Source organism: Trichechus manatus, unplaced genomic scaffold (genome assembly GCF_000243295.1).
Source record: "Trichechus manatus latirostris isolate Lorelei unplaced genomic scaffold, TriManLat1.0 scaffold00081, whole genome shotgun sequence".
Lineage (NCBI taxonomy): Eukaryota > Metazoa > Chordata > Mammalia > Sirenia > Trichechidae > Trichechus > Trichechus manatus.
Window position 1 is genome coordinate 6,586,299 of NW_004444017.1, and position 20,061 is coordinate 6,606,359.

Here is a 20,061-nt window from a genome sequence, read left to right on the forward strand (position 1 = left end):
TAAGACACTCCCCATCAGGCCTTCATCACTTCTCATCGGCTTCTTAACAACAGCCTAACTCCCTGTCTTCAACCCTTTGTTCCAACTCGACTCATCTACACCACAGCTGATGTGACTCCCCCTAAAACGTGGTTTAGATACTATACCTTCTCCCCTAGATGCCTTCAGTGACTCCCCCAAAGGACGCTTCGATTCAAGTATACAAATATCCTTTAAGCACATAGTATATTCCAGGTACTGTACTAGGTGCTGGGAACACAGGGTTCCACCGCAGCCTTAACTTCTCTATCCTCCTATCCTCTATTCAAAATCGATTAGTACCGAAGGCTTCCTTTATTGCCATAGTGCCTCTGCTCAAGAAGTTTCCTCTGCCTAGAAAGCTCTCTCTATCCTACCCCCTCATCATCCCCTTGGAAATATTCCCCAACATTCAAGGACTATCTACCCTGACAAGTTGGTGCAAATCCCGCAGCACTCGAGACTCTCTTGACATTTATATAATCCGCTTGCTTGCACATACTCGAAGCTCAATACACATTTGTAGAACTGAACATATTCTGTGGACGCAGCAATGCTCCTTTGCACGGACGGAACCTCTAGTCTCACTCCCCGCACTGCGATTGGCTCTCCAGTACTTCCACCTCTCTTTCTCCTAGCCCTCTGTGACCGGAAATGACTTGGGGAGAGGGCGCCTCCGAAATCCCATGAATCATAGATTCGAACGACTCCAGGGAAGAGCGGGCTAGAAGGGGTGGGCTCTTCCGGGTCAGATCTGCGCGACCTCAGCTGTCCCGGCTTCCGTTTGGGAGAACAGAACCGCCCCTTTCCCGCGCTCCTCGGCGTCCTCGGCCCGCCCTGACGCTGGGGGTGACGGATGGCGGCGGCGGTAGATTAGGGCCGTGGGTCGAAGCAGGCACGACCGCTGGGGGACCCTGTCGGAAGCAACTGCCGCTGCTGTCGCCTCTTTCATCTCTTCTGAGGCAGGGGCCAGGGCCAGGTGAGGGGAGTGGGGTGCTGGGCACGCAGAGCTGGGCGAGGAGACAGTTTCACCTCAGTAGGACGGTGTCCGGAGACTCTGCCGACCCCACTGGCTCCCCAGTGGCCCCAGCGAAGCGTGAGTGAAAGAGAGAGAGACTGTGTGTGTATGTGCCGACGTCCCTTCGCCTGAGAGTTCGCGAAGCCAAGGGCTCCATTTCATTATAACCAGACTTGTCCAGCATGGTCTCACCGCGGACGCATGTTGAGCGGAGCTTCTCCCTGACTGGGCTGCCTGAGGCGTAGGAACTTCGCCCATTCTCTGCACCGTCGTTCTTCCCCACAAATATCTTCACGTGGAAAGTGGGCTCCATTTTTAGGACCAGAACGAACGTGAACTTCTCTTGGTCTCGGAAAAGGTTTTCATGCAGTTCACTTGGAATGAGTATAGATCCGCTCAGTCAGTCGTTCATTCTCACAGATTGTTAGAAATCTTGCACTTCTTATTGTAAATTCACTGCTGTTCTGACACCGAGTATTTTTTCGTAAAAACCTGCCTTCTTAGAGGCAATACGGTTCATACTAAGTCCTTGTTTCCTCGGAACATTCCAAGGAGAGGATAAGGAGATCCAAGTTTCTTTCCTTCCTAACCGAGTATAAGGGAGACTTCCTAGACTTTTTGAGTTGAGGCTGACTTCTTTCACTTAGCATAATGTTTTTGAAAATCGGATGAATCCGGCTAGTTGTTCACATGCTCTTTACTGATAGTAGCTTTGTTTAGCTCTTAACCACTCGCGGCACAAGTTGTTTGTTTATCCGTAATCGCTGCCTCTCTGTCTCGATTTAGAAGTCTTGAACTGAGCTGACAGTTTGCCCCCCTCCCCCCTTTTTTGGCGTTATGGTTTAAAGCAAAACAAACAAAATCTTTTTGCAAAATTGTCAGTAGGATTTTTCCCTGGAGGTTTGGTATGAACCAGAATGTTGATCTCTGCCCTGACTTGTTGTGTGACCTTGGATGAGTTGCCACACCCTGCTGGTGCCTTTTTTTTTTTTTTAACCCCCAGAAAATTAAGCAAGTATTGTGTGAACTGCTTAGACTTCCTATACACAGTTGGACACTTGTACCTGCACATTTATATCCTGCAGACTGAAAATATTTAAGCCATTGTGAATAAGTACTGTTCATTTGATAATAGGCAGTTAAGCGTTTTGTAAATCCTCTTTACTCTGAATGGCCATGTACTATTCTGAATTGTTTTTTAAATGACTCATTTTCTTATGGAGGAATGTAACATTGAAGTTGAATTCGATTTAAGATGGGTCGCTATGAATCGGAATCAACTTGACGTCAACAGGTTTTTTTTTTTTTTTCCTCGTTTAAGGTTGAGTCCAACCAGTTTTGTAAAGAAAAGTGTGTTCACTAGCTCATCAGTTAGTAAGTCAGTTAATATATGTTATTAATATTAAATACCTTACATAATAAGCCTTTAGAACAAGTGATTTGCAGCAATAATAATAGTTTTAAAAATATTTTTTTAAAATATTTTAGACATACGAAACAATTTTTAAACACTTAGTACCCACCATGCTGCTTTTTATCACTGTTTTTCATACATGATTTTGATTCATATCTTAACCGAAATAAATAGTCACCGAGTTCTTGTTTAATGTATATTACAGAGTTGAAGGGGAGGCATTTTCAGAGTAGCTGATTTTTTTTAATAGCTTCATTGAGACATAATTAGCATACCATACAATCTATCAGTTGTATAATACAGTGATTTTTAGTATATTCACAGAGTTGTGCAACCATTTTCATTACTCTGAAACGAAACACCATAGCCATTAGTAGTCATTCCCCATGCCTGCCCCTCACCCCATCCCTCCCCATCCCAGGCAACCACTAATCTACTTTTTGTCTGTATATAGATTTGCATGTTCTGGACATTTCACAGAAATGGAATTACACAATATTTGGTCTTTTGTGACTGATTTCTTTGACTTAGCATAATGTTTTCAGGATTCATCCATTTTGTAGCATGTATCGTTATTTCCTTTTTATGGTCAAATAATATTCCATTGTATGCGTATGCCACATTTTATTTATTCATCAATTGATTTAGGTTATTTCTACGTCTTGGCTCTTATTAGTAATGAATACGTAATGCTCTTATGAACATTTGTGTATAAGTTCTTGTGTAGACATGTGTTGCCATTTCTCTTGGGTATACCCGGGAGTGGAAAGAAGTAAATTTTATGTCTATTTTGAATTTATGTCTTTAATGACTGTTATGTTTATGTGGAATTTTATGTCCACAAGCTATATACACATAAATGGGAAGCTTAATTAGCCTGTTGCAAAAGTCAGATTTTGTGTATGTGTGTGTGTGGGAAGAGGTGACAGTGAGGCATTCCCTTCTGTATACATTACCTGGAAATGCCAACTGCTGAGTGAAAATATTTTGGGGACAGCTCTAAACACAAGATTGAACTAGAGTATTTCAATTAGGCATGCATGTTCAGTTGGAAGAAGAGAGTCTGCATAACGGTACTTACTGTCTGCTGAGTTTTAAAAATGACACTGAGTTGCATTTCACGGGTGGGTGGGATGAATTTGCAACTTCACAATCTTTATTAGGATTATTTAATTTTACTTCTTTTGAAGAAAGTCTTAGGATTCCATGTTGTTGTCAAGTCGACAGGACTCTAGGAACTAATAAAACATGGATTAGAAAGTGCAGTTATTGGATTTCATGTTAATTTGTGGAATTAAATAAAAAAATTCCCTACTCAAACTACCAGTAAGCCTTGAGTCTAGAGAAGTGGTAGTCAAGAAACTTTATTAATGTTTAAAATTCCAGAGTCTTAATTTATGACTGAGTTATCTGTGGATTTTGAGATTTTTATTTTTCTCTCTATAAACTGGGATTATAGATATGTTCAACTCTGTTACTAGAGTATTTAACAATATTATTACATTATAATTTTATTTTAGTGGAAGTAAATGGTTGAAAAACAAAGAGCTTCCTGAAATAATTTTACTAACTAAAAAAAAATTGTATTTTGATTATTGTTCTATAGGGTTAAGGAATAAAATGTAAGCATGATATTCTGAATTAGTATGTCTGAAGTGGGTGCTAGGAATTTTCTGTTTTTAACAAGCATCTAAAATGATTATGATCAGGCAAGTTTGGGAAAAAAACTACAAAAGGCTCTGATAGTGCTGCAAATTTGCTTTTCATAAGAATTTAGAGTAGAATTCAATATTCACTGCATACCTTTTGGTTATAGTTCATAGGTAAAATGTATCTATTTAACTTCTGCAGTACCATCAGTGCTGGCATCCTGGAATTTGCTCTAGTATCCATAATTGAAAAGGAGCCCTGGTGATGCAGTGGTTAAGCGCTTGGCTGCTAACCGAAAGGTCGATGGTTCGAACCCACAAGCCTCTCCGAAGAAGAAAGATGTGGTAGTCTGCTTCCATAAAGATTATAGCCTTGGAAACCCTATAGGGCAGTTCTGCTCTGTCCTGTAGGGTCTCTGTGAGTCGGAATCAACTCGATGGCAATGGATTTGGTTTTCGTATCCATAAATGAAGTCTGGTCTAAAAAAAGCAAACCATTTATTGTAGCACTGTGGATATTGCATTTGTTACTGAAGGATCATGGTGTTTTACTTGCTACTGGTTGCAGAAAGGAACCCTGGTGATGCAGTGATTAAGAGCTTGGCTGCTGAACAAAAGACTGGCAGTTCAAATCCACCAGCAGCTCCTTGGAAACCCTATGGGGCAGTTCTACTCTGTCCTATAGGGTTGCTATGAGGGCAGCGGGTTTTGGGGTTAGTTGCGGAGATGCCACCAAATTGATGCAAAAACGAAGGATTAAGTTACCCTAAGCTTCCTCAGAGACTATCCATCTGGCTGACAGATACTTGAACAAACTAAAAATCTGTGGCAGGGAAAGGAGCAGATGGGTCACATAAATGTATTCAGTAATTTGTTTGAATTATGCAAAAGGTATGAACTTTTATATTTAAAATTATTCATATATTTAATTATTTTTTGATACCAAGAGAACTAGTATTTAATTCTAAAAGATTCCATTAAGTAAAATTTAGAGAGTAAAAGTAATTTGTCCTTTTCATTATTTAAAAAGAAGTTTGAAGTACCTGTCTTACAGATATGAAACATAATCTGCTTGTATTGGTAAGGCAATAGTGGAGTGGACCTGAGCATTCTCCCATTTCCAGGAAAGCCCTGGGTGGTAGTTCCGAGATCATGTTTACCTTTCATCTAATCTTTTTTTTTTCCTTCCCCATTCTCAAAATTGACAAATTTGCTTATTTCAGTTCTCTGAGTGTTTGATATTAGGAAAACCACCAACTGATATTAGGAAAACAACTTTATTTTTTTGCCATTGCTTCCTGCTAGTGTTAGTGTTTCATCTCTGCTTTCCTCTTACCTAGCGTACTGCCAGGCATGCAGTAAATTTGTGTTGAATGAATGTGGTTAAGGGCTAAGAGTTAGGAAATGAAGAGGCTTCATCTAACCAAGTGATTGTATTGTTAACTAGCTGTTTGATTTTGGGCAAATAGATTGTCTATTCTGGTTTTTCCATCTATAAAATTGAGGCTGTTACCTTTTCCTTCTAACATAGAGGATTACTGGACAACACATGGTAAAGTGCTTTGGAAATAGAGGTGTCATGCAGATGTAATTTATTTATAGTATTAGAAATGCAAGAGCCCATTGTGCAATATGCTATTTAGGCACCGCAGAATGTTGCGAGGGAGGTGGATACTCTCTCTTCCCAGGATGCCCTTAGTGTACATGGCCCTGTAGTAGTGCTGTGGAGTTTACATTTGGCATATTCTCTATTCTTTTGTCCTATAATTTAATTTAATACAAGCACATTAGACATATAATAATGTTCCTGGGATCTGTCTACCCTATCACCTAACCACAGGCCTGAATGAGCTGTTTCATTGCTATACTGGAAACTTAAGCTAAATTAGAAGTTGAATGAATATTTTATACTGTAGGTATGGTATGTTTATAACTAGAATGCCAAATACACATTTAGAATTTAAAAACTGTATACTAAAGTTTAAATGATTAGAGTTTGATGATATTCTCCGTAAGTGTGCATCATTGAGAAATGCTTGAATATATTATGATTCACCAAATATGTGGAGATATGGATATTAACATGGTATATATACTAGAGCTAAGGACTTTATTGTAAATGAGGTAGTGAATGTGGAAGATGGGAAGTTTTGAAATCCATGACTAATGTTGCATTTATAATTTGTCGATTGGGATTTCTAAGAATTTGAAGAACATTAGGCTAAGACTCAAATTTGAGAAATTGGTGAACTATGCTTAGTCTTAGGCTTCTGGCGGGGGAATGAATAAAAGTATCTTCAATAATATGGATTCTTGGTAAATCTCAAGAAGTTTAAATACAACAAATTAGAGAATGTCAATTTTTTTCTTTAAAGCATTATTCAAAATATGAATACTTCTTTATTTTTGTTACCATATAAATACTGACACTTTTTTTTGTTTTTGCATAATATTTTAACATTTCCCTTGTGCTTTTTTTAATTGTCGTGCTTTTAAGTGAAAGTTTACAATTCAAGTTAGTCTCTCATACAAAAATTTATACATACATTGTTTTGTGACCCTAGTTGCTCTCCCTGTACTGTGACAGCACACTCTTTCTTTCCACCCCAAACTTCCCGTGTCCATTCAACCAGTTCCTGACCTCCTCTGCCTCTCATCTCACCTCCGGATGGGAGCTGCCCATTTAATCTCATGTATCTACTTGAGCTAAGAAGCGCACTCTTCGCGAGTACCATTTTATGTCCCATAGTCCAGTCTAATCTTTGTCTGAAGAGTTGGCCTTGGGAATGGTTTTAGTTTTGGCCTAACAGAGAGTCCATGTCTTCCAGGGTCCATCCAGTCTCAATCAAACCATTAAGTCTGGTCTTTTTACTGGAATTTGAGTTCTGTACCCCACTTTTCTCCTGCTCCGTCAAGGACTCTCTGTTGTGTTCCCTGTCAGGGCAGTCATTGGTGGTAGCCAGGCACCAGGTAGTTCTTCTGGTCTCAGGCTGATGAAGTCTCTGGTTTATGTGGCCCTTTCTGTCTCTTGGGCTAATACTTCCTTGTGTCTATGGTGTTCTTCATTCTCCTTACTCCAGGTGGGTTGGGACCAATTGATGCATCTTAGATGGCTACTAGCTAGCTTTTAAGACCCCAGACACCACTCACCAAAGTAGGATGCAGAACATTTTCTTACTAAACTTTGTTATGCCAGTTGACCTAGATGTCCTCTGAAACCATGGTCCCCAGACCCCCACCCCTGGTACTGTATCCCTTGAAGTGTTTGGTTGTGTTCAGGAAACTTTTTAGCTTTGGTTTAGTAAATACTGACACTTGTTAAAGCTTAAATTATTACTGATTTGATCTGTTCTCCCCCTCTTTTAGGACTTTACTTCATAATTTATTCCTTGCTATCTATATTTATTTATAACTTCTTATTGGCTTCTTTTTTACTGAGTATAAACAGGCTTAAGTCTCTTTCATTGTGTACAAAAACAAAACTAAACAAATGAACTCTTGTCAACCCTTTGTCTCTCTCTGGCCTCCATTCTTTTCTTCTCTTCAAAATAAACTCTTTCTTTGAAAGAATAGACTAAAACTCACTTTCCCTACTTCTTCCCATTCATTCTTCACTCCCTAACTTCTTATCCTTGCCCCTGCCAGTCTTCCAGAACTGTTCTGTCAGAGATCACAGATAACTTCCTAATGCCCAAATCCAGTTGATTTTCCATTTTCATTCTTTTTTTATTGTAACCATATATGTAACAAAACATTTGCCATTTTAACATTCTTCGCATAAACGGTTCAGTGACATTAACTTGTGTTCTTCATGTTGTTCACTCATCACCCTTATTCATTCTTCTTGATGTGTTGTTACATTTGACACATTTGTTCACTATCTTCTTGTTGAAATGCCCCTCTGGCTTCTGTGACTCCACTCATTCCTGGTTTTCTTCCTACCTCTGACTGTTCCAATCCAGACTGAGAAGTCTCCTTTTCTCATTTTTGGCCCACCCCATCATAAATGTTAGTGTTGCTCTGAGTTCTAATTATGTTTCTTTTTCAGATTACACCAGTATTTCTCAGCGTATATTTTCTTAACCTATGTACCGTTTTGGTAAATAAAAATTTCCCTTGCTCCTATTCTGGTAAGAGGGGTGTAGTTATTCTTCTCTCCTGTCCCTTATGAGAATCATGGATACAAATAAGATTGAAAATTTACTGTGCTTTACTTCATATAGTTTGTAATCTGAAAACAATAGATAATTTTTCCTTTTCCAAGTATGAAACTGTATACTGAACATATTTCTTCAAACTATATTACTTCTCCCCTCCTGAAATTATGAAACTTCCTTCCTGTTAACAGTAACTGCTTTTCATCCACTCTTTTTAAGTAATTTCATTGACTTGCATCTGTGTAGTGTATTTACAATTTTATATTTCCAGTCCAGACCTCTTTCCTAGTTTAAGACCTGTTTGTCCAGCTACTTACTGTACATCTCCACCTGGACAACCCATGTGTTGTATGCTTAAGAGTCAGTTCCTACTCATAGCGACCCTACAGGACAGAGCAGAATTGCCCTATGTGGTTTCCAAGGCTGTAATCTTTATGTAAAGCGGATTGCCACATCCTTCTCCCACTGAATGGCTGGTGGGTTCAAATTGCTGACCTCTCTGTTAGCAGCTTATTGCTTAACCACTGTACCACCAGGGTTCCTTGAACAACCCATAGGTACTTTAAAATGCATTATGCCCCAAAGTGAACTTGTTATCCTTTTCTACAAAACCATCTCTTCCTGTATTGTTGGAAAAATGGGAGTAATACCGCTTTCCATAAGCCTGTTTGGATTCCTTGCTAGTTAACGTCTTTGCATTTTCTTCCTTAACATTTTTCCTATCCATCCCCCTCTTTCCAGTATTCCTGCTCCAGTTCAGATTCTCATACTTCTTTTTAAAAATTTCCAATATTTCCCTAAATCGTTTTCTTGCCTCCAGTCTCCCTTCTGTCTTCCACACTGCCTCTAGGGTGATTTTTCTATAATCTGTTAAGATGCCTCCATTATTTCAAATCCTTTAGTGACTCCTTACAGAGTTCTGCAGTAGTTTTTAATCTGTTTTGTATCCTGGAGTAGTTTGAGAATCTGATGAAACCAACGGAGTGACTTTCCAGAAAAATGCTCATGCACACAGAATTTGCATACAGTTTGGGGAGGTCATAAATGCCCATTCATGGACATAGTTAAAATAATTCCTGGCCTCCAGGGTAAAATCCAAACTTCCTAGCATGCCATAGTGTACAAAACACACCAAATGCTGACTGTTGTTACTCTTGCTGAGCCCCCTTATATCTTATGATCTAGATATGCCAGACTCCTTAATTTTTGTATTGCTTCATGCTGTTTCAAAAGACTTCTTTCTGTACCTCATCCTAGTCTTCTTTATGTTTAACAGTCATCCCTGTCCTATTAACTGGTTCAATTAGTGAACACCTCCTGTTCCAACATTGGCTCAGGTTTTACTTTATAAAGCCTTTCATGATTTCCACTTCCTTTTACCCTTCCCCTAGAGAGACTTGCCTGCTTCCTCTGGGAAATGTAGTCTTCAGCTGTGTGGCCATGGGCCTAGCTAAAATTTAGGAGGTTTTATTACTAAAAGAAGGAAGAACATATACTGTGAGGAGCTGAGGGGAGAGTTTGAGGGGTAAAGTAGTTAGTGTTTTCACCACATAGGTAAAAACAGAGAAACTAGAAAGAGACTTCTTATTGGGTGCTGTGGAGGAGATTCCAACTCATAGTGACCCCACATGAGAGACTAGAACTGCCACATAGGGTTTTCTTGGCTGTAATCTTTACGGAAGCAGATCGCCAGTCTTTCACACACACAGCCACTGGGTGGGTTCGAACTGCCAACCTTTCCATTAGCAGCTGAGCACTTAACTGTTGGGGCACCAGGGCTCCTTAGAAAGGGGAAGAGAAATTTGCTTTTGATCTGAAATCTGAATAAATTCCCACTTGTAAGTAAATGAAACTTACATTTCTTGAGATTACTGTGAAGAAAAGTCTGAGAAATATTTACTTTTTTATCTAGTTGAATAATTGGAGTTAATTATGGGAAAATATACTTGTATATTATAACCTTTAAACTGAAAAAGTATGTTTTATGTTTTTAGGTTTTACACATCTCTAAGTAGATATCTTTGGAGTTCTGCTGGCCAACTCAATGGCGTCCTCTACTGCTGTGCCTCTAGGATTTCACTATGAAACAAAGTATGTTGTTCTCAGCTACTTGGGACTCCTCTCTCAGGAGAAGCTACAGGAGCAGCATCTTTCCTCACCCCAAGGTATTGTCTTTGACTTAATGATGGTGGTACTAAGTAGGAAAAAGGGCTTTATATATAAAAGTATATTTTAATTTATATCTGAATAATTTATATGTGTTTATAAAATCAAGTAATACTAATAGGCTTATAAAAAATAACACTTTACCTTATCTTTTCCCACCCTCCAATTCCAAAACCCAGATGCAACTCTTTCAATACTTTTTAAGAGCTTGATACTTTAAATGATTGCTGTTTTGGTACAGATAAAAATGTGCTATATACATGTAAATAAATAGAAATCTATGTCTTTAAAGATTTCACACTTAAGACATGGCTTAGAATTGCGTCATTATTTTTTTGTTTCCACATTTTTTATGTGTACAGTTCAGTGACATTAATTACATTCATCATGTTGTACAGCCGTCACCACTATCCATTTCCAAAATTTTCCATCACCCTTAACATAAGCTCAATGCCCCTAAATAGTGACTCCCTCTTTCCCTTCCCTCCCACTCTTGGTAGCCACTAATAAACTTTACTGTCTGTACATTTGCCTATTTTAGATATTTCACATAAGTGAGATTGTACACTATTTGTCTTTTTATGACTGACTTATTTCACTCAGTGTAATGTTTTCAAGGTTCATCATGTTGTAGCATGTATCAGGACTTCATTTCTCTTTCTGGCAGAGTAATATTTCGTTGTGTTATGTATACTACATTTTGTTTATACATTCATCTATTGAGGGGCATGTAAGTTTTTTCTCCTTTTGGCTATTGTGTATAGTGCTTCAGTGAACATTGGTATACATATATCTGTTTGTGTTCCTGCTTTCAGTTCTTTTGAAATTCTGGTTTATGTGCTAGGTAGTCCTGTGGAATTTTTGTGTGTCAGGCTTCTGTACTCAGTACAACCTCTAAACTGTTTTCGACAGCGGCTGTACCGTTTTTCATTCTACCAGTATCCTTGCCAACACCTATTGTTTTCCTTTTTTTTTGGCATTTGATTATAATGTGTCTTGGTGACTTTCTTTTGGGATCTCCCTTATCTGGGGTTCGATGAGTATCTTGGATAGATATCTTGTCATCTTTCATGATATCAGGGAAGTTTTCTGCCGACAAGTCTTCAACAGTTCTCTCTGTATTTTCTGTTATCCCCCCCTGTTCTGGTATTCCCATCACTCATAGGTTATTCCTCTTGATAGAGTCCCACATAATTCTTAGGGTTTCTTCATTTTTTTTAGTCCTTTTATCTGATTTTTCCTCAAATAAGTTGGTGTCAAGTGCCTTATCTTCAGTCTCACTAATTCTGACCTCCATTGCCTCAATTCTGCTCGTGTGACTTTCTGTTGAGAGACTAATTCTGAAATTTTATTGTTAATCTTCTGGATTTCTGATTGCTGTCTCTCTATGGATTCTTGCAGCCTGTTAAATTTGTCATTATGTTCTTCTCTAATCTTTTTAATTTCCTCTATTGCGTGTTCTGCGTTTTGCTTAATTTCCTTTCTAATTTCTTGAAGAGTTCCGTATATTAATCTTTTGTATTCTGCCTCTGATAATTCCAAGAAATTTTCCTCCTCTGGAAAATTAGTGGATTCTTTATTTTGGGAGCTCGCTGAAGCCATCATGGATTGCCTCTTTATGTGATTTGATATTGGCTGTTGTCTCCGAGCCAGCAATAAGTTATTCTATTTATTTATTTTATGTTTGCTTACTGCATCCTAGCTTCTTGGTTTGTTTTGATATGCCCAAATAGGCTGCTTATATGAGCTGATTTGATTATTGGCACCTTTGAAGCTCTAATGTCCTGTCACCAGGTGGTTAGATCTGATATTAGGTATATGAGCTCAGGAGTCTGCCCACTCCTCCTATATGGATTCAGCTCAGGTGCCCAGGTAGATAGCCACCAAGTGTGTGGTGTAGGCTCTCATTTACAGTCCTACACAGGCATAGGTGATTGGTGTAGACACAGGCATCTGGCTGCAGCAGGGGGACACACTTTTAGCAAGGTAGGGAGCTGATGGCCGCCCTGAGTGTCCAGGAGGAAGGCGTGTCCCTGCTCCCTAGAGTGCATAGGTGATTGGGTTTTGCAGCCAGACTATGAGCACTCCATGGTTTTGGCTGTAAGGACTGGGGGGCACCTCTTATTCTTGGGCCCCTATCTCAGGCAGCTAGGTTGCATGGGTGGAGCCACCAGTCCTCAGGCCCTGATGTGGGTAGGTGAAGACCCTGCTTAATGGGCAGAACAGTGTTAAATGTCACGAACCTGCCACTTCACAGCTGAAACAGTTGAAGTTAGACTTCAGGTATATACCCTGTTGTACTGCGGTAATGAGGGCCTGCACTGTTGAAACGGTCCCACACAAGTCTCTGCAGGGGGATAGGCACTCAAAGTCCATGGATCCCTTGTGCCTGTGCTAGGCAAAGGAGCTGTGCCCACCCTGAGTTCCTGGCTTAGGGGAGCTGGCAGTTTATTTTCTCCCGTTTGTTAATTTGTTCACTCTCCAAGGCCGGGAGAATGGCTCAGGGCATGTGAAGGATCCTAATTCCCACCCAGGGGACTTGGCAGTTGCTGAAGCCGGTCCAGGACCCAGTGCAGAGCAGGGAGTGGGGAGGTAAATGAGAGAGGTTTTTCCCTAAGGGGGTTGTTTTTTGATCTGCACTGTAGGCTGTACACAAGTACTTATCTGTTGCCGATCGGGGGCTGCTTCTCACTGGTTCTGGGTGGGTGAATAGACTCTCTGGGGCTGGGTCTCTCCTGGTGCGGAAAACGCGCCTCCCGAGCACCGCTGCTTGCCTGCCTCACCACTCACCCATGAGCTGATCAGGCCTGAAGGGCTCAGGCTCTGGCCGGGTCAGGTCTGGCAACTTCTCACTGCTTCCAAACCGTTTCTCCCTCCCCCTGCCCCTCAGTCCGGTTCCTCAACTTTGCCTTCGATGTTCAGGGCTCCTAGATTGTCATATATAATTGATTCACTTGTTTTTTCAGGTCTTTGTTGTTTTCGGGGCTTTGTTAGCCCCGCCTCCCCCCCCCCCTTTTTTTTTAATCATGGCCATGTTAGTGAGGGTGAAGTGATACCTCATTGTGGTTTTGATTTGCATTTCCCTAATGCTAGTAACATTGACCATCTTTTCATGTGCCTCCTAGCCATTTGTATTTCTTCTTTGGTGAATATCTGTTCAAGTCCTTTGCCCAGTTTTTTTTTGATTGAGTTGTTTGTCTTTTTGTTGTTAAGTTGTAGGATGTCTTTATATGTTCAAGATATTAAACCTTTATCACATATATAGTTAACACAGTTTTTTTTCCCAATCTGTAGGTTGTCTCTTCACTTTGTTGATAAAGTCTTTCGGTGAACAGAAGTTTTTAATTTTGATGAAGTCTCATTTATCTTATTTTATCTTTTATTGCTCGTGCTTTTGGTGTCATATCTAAGAACCCATTACTAAATACTAAGTCCTGAAGTATTTGTTTTCTACTAAGAGTTTTATGAAGTTTTAATTCTTATATTTAGGTCCTTGGTCGATTTTGAGTTAGTTTTCATATGTGGTGTGAGGTATACGTCCACCTTCATATTTTTGCATGTGGAAATCCAGTTGTTCCAACACCATTTATTAAAGAGACTATTCTTTCCTCATTGGATGGACTTAGCACTCTTGTTGAAATCAATTGACCATAGATGTGTGTGTTATTTCTGGAGGACTCTCAATTCTGTTTCATTGGTCTGTATGTCTATTGTTATACCAGTATCAGACTGTTTTGATCACTGCAGCTTCATAGTATGTTTAGCTTCATAGTATATTTTGAGATTGGGAAGTATGAGTCTTCCTACGTTGTTCTTCATTTTCAAGATTGCTTTGACTATTTGGGGTCCCTTGTACTTCCATATAAGTTTGAGGATTGGGTTTTTCATTTCTGCAAAGAAGGCTGTTGGAATTTTGATGGGGATTACATTGAATGTATAGATTGCTTTGGGTAGTATTGACATCTCAACGAAATTAAGTATTCCAATCCATGAACACAAAATTTCCTTTCATTCATTTAAGTCTTCTTTAATTTCAGTAATGGTTTCTAGTTTTCAGTGTGTACGTTTTTCACTTACTTGGTTAAATTCAGAACCCTGGTGATACAGTGGTTAAAGCACTGGGCTACTAACTGAAAGGTTGCCAGTTTGAACCCAGCAGCAGCTCCATGGGAGAAAGATGTGGCATTCTGCTTCTAGAAAGAGTTACGCCCTTGGAAACCCTTTGGAAAGTTCTGCTTTGTCCTGTCGGGTTATTCTGAGTTGGAAATGACTCGATGGCAATGGGTTTGGTTTTGGTTGGTTAAATTTAGGAGTGCCTGGTTGATGCAGACAGTTAAGCACTTGATTGTTAACCAGAAGGTTGGCATTCAAACTCACCCAGAAGTGCCTCAGAAGAAAGGCCAGGCTGTCTGCTTCTGAAAGGTTACAGCCATGAAATCCTTATGGAGCACAGTTCTACTCTGCAACAGGTGGGTTCACCACGAATTAGAATAGACTCGACAGCAACTGATTATTTGGTTATGGTTAAATTTATTACTGAGTATTTTATTCTTTTAGATGTTGTTGTAAATGCAATTGTTTCCTTAATTTCCCTTTCAGAATGCTCATTGCTGATAATATAGAAACCCAACACACAAAAATCTGTCAGGTTTCTATATATCAGCAGTGAGCATTCTGAAAAGAATTATATTAAAATTTATAGTAGAATTAAGTTCCTTAAATTGGCTTTATTTCGGAGATATTAGATTTACACAATGAATTCATATGTCTGATAGACTTAGAGAGTTTTTAGCTTTAGGGATTATTTTATTCTTTGTATATATATATTCTATATATCCTTTTTAAAAATAGTTTGCCAAACCAAGCTTAAAACAGTTACCGGAATCTGAAGTAGTCTTCTTCATAAGATATTAAGATGAAACTTCATCTTCTTAAATATTTTTATCCATAAATTCCTACTGTAGTCATTGAGGTAGTTCTTATTTATTTATCTGCTGGCATTCTACCTCAATAAGGGGTAGTGTTGAGCATTCAGAAATGGTGGAATCCTTTTTAAAAGTTAGGCTGGGTGATAGAAGGTATCCTAACAATGCTTATATAAATACCTACATATAATTAGTGGGTACGTTCTGTTTTTTGTCAATTAAATATTATTTTAAATGCCCAAAGATATATTACTATTTAAACAAAATTCATCAAGATAACTTTAAAGACTTATAAAAGAAAATGTAATACCAAATATTTAATTTATAGTCTCACAGAACTCACACAGCAACTATTTTAATTTCTATTATGTTCTAATCTTTATTAAGATGTACAGTTTTTATGTAGTTGTAATCATTTATTTGTGATTTTTATTTTTTAACTGAATTCTATTTTAAAACATATTTACATATTTGTGTACTTAATCTCCTGCATTGTCATATGTCTAAATGGTTTCTAATTTTTTTTTAAATTGATAACTGCTATAAAATTTTTTGGTTTTCCATAAAAGCTTTCTTACTTAGGTCACTAGGATTGATAGTAGGACTTCATATGAAAAAGTAAGTTGAAAAGAGAATCCTTAATAAAAAGGTTTTAATTTTTTATTTAAAGCATTAATATATTTATTTACCATTGTTGATGTAGGACCAGAGCTTTTTCTTTGAATGCAAGTCTGATTGGAATTTCATGTCATCTTTCTAGCATAAACCATACCTATTATTATGACTTCCAATTTGTTTCTTTCAAGTGGAGTAAGAACGTTAAGATACTTATCAAAGAGTCTGATTGAAGAATCATTCTAGATTTTTAGAATTTCCCCTCAATTGTTTACGGTTGTTTCTCCCATACTTAATTTGATAAGGTATTTTAAAGCATCTTTCCAAAGCATTTAAGTTGGTTTTCATAAAACTAGTAAGTCTCTTTGCACATATTTCAATGGTGTCCATGATTTTATCTCACATAATTCTCAGGATTTCTTCATTTTTCTTCGTACTTTTTTCTGATTTTTCCTAAGAGTTGTATCCAAGTGTTTGTCTTCAATTTCGCTGATCCTGTCTTCCATCATTTCAAACCTGCTCCTCAGCCCTTCTATGACACTGTCCATTTCTGAAATCTTATTGTTTATCTTTTGGATTTCTAATTGTTGTTTTTGTATGATTTCTGGTTGTGAATTTATTTTAGCATTTTGTTCCTGTATTATTTTCTTGAATTCTTCCTTTTTTTGGTCTCTATTTTCCATGAGTTTGTCTGCCTTTTCCATGAATTTGTCTATTTTTTCCTCATTTTTGTCTGCTTTTTGCTTCAACTCTTGGATAACTCTGAATATTAGAAATTTGAATTCCCTATCAGGTAGTTCTAGTACCTTTTCTTCTACTGGAAAGTCATCTGGTGTTTTATTTTGGATGCCTACCGGAACCATCCTGTCCTGTTTTTGTATATGTTTTGTTATTGTCTGCTGTCTTCGGGGCATTCAGTAGTTATTTTCCTCGTTTATTGATTGTAGATTTGTTTGTTTCATCCTGCTTTTTTGTTTTATTTTGTTGTGTCTGAGCAGGTGGGCTGTGTGTTCTTTGTTGTTTGCTTGTCTATGGGCACAATACTTTTCACCTCCTTTTCCAATGGGCAGGGTCAGTCACTCAAGTATGGTACAGCAGGGCAAGTCCAGCTGAAGGGGAGTTGCTGGGATGGGTTGTTTGTGTCACATACCAGGGCCAACAGGGCAGGCCGGGAATCAGTGCAGGGCAGGTTCTGGCAGGCCATGCCTGTGCTGCTTGGGGGTGTGATGTTCAGCGCACGGTGCAGGTAGGCAGGAAGGAGGGGAGAGATTGTGATGTGTGGAGCTTAGAAGGATATGGGAAAGAGGAGAGAGAGGAGAGAGGAACAGGAGCTAAAAACATACACACAAAGAAACAGAATGCTAAGGGAGCTTGCAGTTGGAGTAGAGAGATGAGAGACTGAGAAATTTAGAAAAACACAAAAAAAAAAGGGTAGAAGAAAAAAAAAGAATAAATAAAAATTAGAGGGAAGAAAAAGCACCCAGGGATCCCACCAGTGCAGGTGCTAGGACTGGGGAAGTTGCTCCCAGGCCGTGAAGTACAGCCTGACTAGAAGGGGTAGAGGTGTCACATAGCGCCAGGTATTCAGGAGACAGGAAGAGAAGGTAAGTATAGAGAGACGAGAAACTGGAAATGAAGAAACGGAAAAAAGAAAGAAGAAAACAAAACAGAGAAACAAAAAACAAGAAAAAAGAAATATCCCCAGGGATGTCACTGTGCGTCTGCACATAGTAAGGGAGTAGCTCCCAAGCCGCACAGTACTGCCAAGGTTAGAAGGGGCTCCCAAGTCGAGAAAAGAAAAACAAACAGACAAATCAAAACGGAACAAATCAGAACAAACAAAAAAAAGCCCTGGGGGTCCCACCAGCGTGGCAGCACAGGCTGGGAAGCAGCTTCACGGTCGAGCGGTGTTTTGCAGCCTTTCAGGAAGAAGCAAAGATGGCGCACAGAGCCTGGTTTATTGAGAGAAAGGTGTGGGGCGGGTGGTTAGAGGTAAGGAAGAAATCTAAAGAAACGTAAAAAAGCAACACCAACAGCCAACAAATGGGACTCAGGGAGCCGGCCAGCGCGGGCAGGTGGAATCCAAGGGACACCGGGGTGAAGCTGGTGTTTCCTGGCCAAGAGACTGTGGCCTCAGGAAGCAGAGGTGGCCGAGTGGGGGTGAAGAAGGGTGGGGGGTGGAAAAGTGTATATCTCTTGTTACCGGTTGTTCTGTTCCAGCTGGAAACTCTGTGAAGCTGCTTTTTCATAACCCCTGTTTCGCAGATTTCTGATAGAAGTCCAGGATGGCAGATCTGTGCTGCGGTAGCTGACAGGGGACTCTGCACGTATCTTTCTTCGCTCTCTGTTCTTGGTCAGTTTCTTATTCCAGTCAGTGCTTGGCTGAGTTCTTTATCTGTTCATTTGATGCTTAGGGTTTCAGAATTGACGTGTGTCTCTGTTTGACTTAGTTTTTCAGATGTTTGCTGAGGAGGGATGGCGTGGTGCTTCTGTCTGTAGCACCATGTTGCCTGGAAGTCCAGTGTCCAGGATTTTAAATAAATTTCACAATTACAGTGACAAGTATAACTTTCATATGCTGGTTGGATAAGAAATAACTGATTCTTAGCAATAATGTAACATGCTTATGAAAATGTGATAGAAGTTTTGTACTAGCTGCATGTATTCAGTCTGCTATGGGCATACTCAGTGTGTTTTACAGAGAGAATAGAGCAGGCACTGAATCCAGCAAATCACTTTTAAGTGGAGGTCAATTAAGAGTGCTTCTATAGTATATTGCTCTTTTTTTGTTGTTTTACATTATTTGAATCATTTACTTTTGCTAATTTATTTTAGAGTCAAACTGCTGAATCAAAGAGTAATAATATTTTTATGGGGAGCTTGTATTTAAAATAAATAGGTATCCTACAAATTGTCATACCATATAGTATATCTTTTAAAATTTTCACATAATGCCTTTGAAACTCGACATAACTTCTGAAAATGCTGGATGCCATTGTTCTAAGTTGAGGTATTTAGGTCCGGGGGCATTAAATCAATTAAAACATTTATTTTTTATTATACAAGTTTTATATGTATTTTGTGTGTGTATGTATATACGTATATACCTGTATATGCATATGTATACATGTACATATATGTATAATATGCACACACACGTGTGTGTAGATATATATACAAAAGTAGAAAAGTAAAAAAAGGAAAAAGTCCTATATCCAATCACTGATGTTATGAACTGTACATTTTCATAATTGTTTCTCTAGACAATTTTATGAGTAAATATAAATTTGAATTTATAGCTTATAAAAGTAGGATCATATTATATATGACATTTTGTAATGTTTTTAAAAACTAATAACATTTGAACATCTTTCCATGACAGTAAATACCTGCATTGTTTGTAATGACTGCATACATTTCACTGAATAAAAGTCCAGAAATTATTTAAGCAGTCCCCTACTGTAGGAGATTTAAGGTATTCACCAGTGTTTGGTGTTAAATGATAATCATCAGTCCTCTTTGCATCCTCTGAAGTAGGCACACGATAGTCCTTCAAATATTTTAAGATGCAAATTCCTTAAAACTTTTCTTTTATGTTTCTAAAATCTTACCCTGACTAGATATAGACTAAAACATCCAGAGAAGCACTATTTAATAGAATTTTCTGCAGTGATGAAAATATGATAGCCACAAGTCTCCTTTGGTTATTGAATATTTGAAATGTTACTAGTTGTCCGAGGAATTGAAGTTTAATTTTATTTCAATTTAAATAGGCACATTTGACTAGTGACTACAATATTGGGCAGCACAGTCTACAATTCAATTTTTTATCTTCCCCTCTAAGCCAGCCCCCTTTTTTTTTTAAATTGTGCTTTAGGTGAAAGTTTACAGCTCAATTTTGTTTCTCATACAATTTATATACACACTGTTAGGTGACCCTAGTTTCTGTCCTTATAATGTGACTGCACATTCCTCAGCCCCTATTTTTTTTTTTTATAACAGCGTTGTTTTATTATAGGAAAATAACAGAAACAAAATAAATGACCATCAGAGAAAATAGATCAGTGAATTATAATAGAGTCTCTAATGGAGTAATATA

At 38.6% G+C, this 20,061-nt stretch overlaps 1 protein-coding gene across 2 annotated transcripts in view; it reads left to right on the forward strand.

Moving 5' to 3' along the window:
• Positions 1-857: 857 nt before the first annotated feature.
• BCL2L13 (BCL2 like 13) overlaps positions 858-20,061 on the forward strand; it is an 80,826-nt gene continuing 61,622 nt past the window's right edge. Inside the window, exons 1-2 of one of the 2 annotated variants that reach the window (XM_004381220.2) lie at positions 858-997; positions 10,251-10,421. In XM_004381220.2, the coding sequence (XP_004381277.1) occupies positions 10,301-10,421 (121 nt within the window). In that variant the 5' untranslated portion in view covers positions 858-997; positions 10,251-10,300. The other variant, XM_023735713.1, reaches the window with a different exon arrangement.